Source organism: Morone saxatilis, unplaced genomic scaffold, assembly GCF_004916995.1.
Source record: "Morone saxatilis isolate NCDOM2014 unplaced genomic scaffold, NCSU_SB_2.0 Contig2, whole genome shotgun sequence".
Classification (NCBI taxonomy): Eukaryota; Metazoa; Chordata; class Actinopteri; family Moronidae; genus Morone; species Morone saxatilis.
The window spans coordinates 6,999,170-7,000,207 of NW_023339762.1; the positions used below are offsets into that span (position 1 = coordinate 6,999,170).

The window sequence follows — 1,038 nt, forward strand, 5'->3', positions numbered from 1 at the left end:
GTCGGTGTGCTTCCACATCTCTGTCTCTATGTCGTCCTTCTGCTGCCCCTGAGGACAAAAGGTGAAAATATTCCTTTTCCAAAAGGAGAGAAAAAAATATCATATTAGAAACACAATACACATGGATAACAAATATTAGCACATATTAACACATATTAAATTCATTAGAAATTAGGTCCTAAGATCGTTCTCTCTGGTATTGCAACAGGTATAATAAAAGTTGTACACATGCAGTAAGTATGAGTATGAAGCTTGTGTATTAAGAACTAAACATAGCAGTGCTTGAGTTGCCTCTAGTCTGTCACAATTGATGGCAGAGACAGTAGAGCCATTCATGGTTTCAAACTCTTTCTCTCCTCCAAGATGAAATCAGATTATAATTCTTTTTATTCATTATTATACATGTTTTTTTCCAAGGAGAAATATGCTTCTGTGGTTTAAGCAATGCAGGACATCTGACAGTATGACTCACAGTTTGTAATACCACACAACGCCTGCTGCTGTTAGGAGCAGAAGGATGATGCCAAGAATGATGAGTGCTGTTGGTACATCTGGAAAATAAACAAAAGAATTAGGAATGATTACCACAAATTCTTTATATCATGTTGCTACATGCAACCAATTCAAATCCAAATTGAATTCATCAACAAAATTCAACAAATTCATCCATGTTATCCTGTATTTAATTGTGCGATTTCTTCTCCATTGGGCACAAATGATACCAATGCTACACATAAAACTAATAATAAATAACATGAAAAAATATATTTACATGTGGCAAAACTTGTTATTATGATAGTTGGTTGCTGACCAAAGTAGTTCCACCACCTACTATAATGTCTCTTGATCAATCTTTAATTAAGTGTTTATATTGATATTTTGTGTTTTGTTTAGTTTTAGTGTATTTTTACATGAATTGGTAATGGCCTTAATCCAATTCAGACATAGTAGGCTATTTAAATCAAACTTTTAAAGGTTTACACTCACTTTTTTGTGAATATATCAGCTTTTGTGGTGTTTTTCTGCCCTCTAGTGGCC

General features: G+C 33.6%; 1 protein-coding gene across 1 annotated transcript in view; it reads right to left on the bottom strand.

Annotated features, from left to right (window-relative positions):
• The window catches only part of LOC118330763, a gene marked incomplete in the record, with an annotated part of 8,820 nt that overhangs the window by 5,923 nt on the left and 1,859 nt on the right, over positions 1–1,038 (bottom strand). The window contains 1 exon segment of the mRNA XM_035665437.1: positions 473–551. Within this exon segment, the coding sequence (XP_035521330.1) occupies positions 473–551 (79 nt within the window).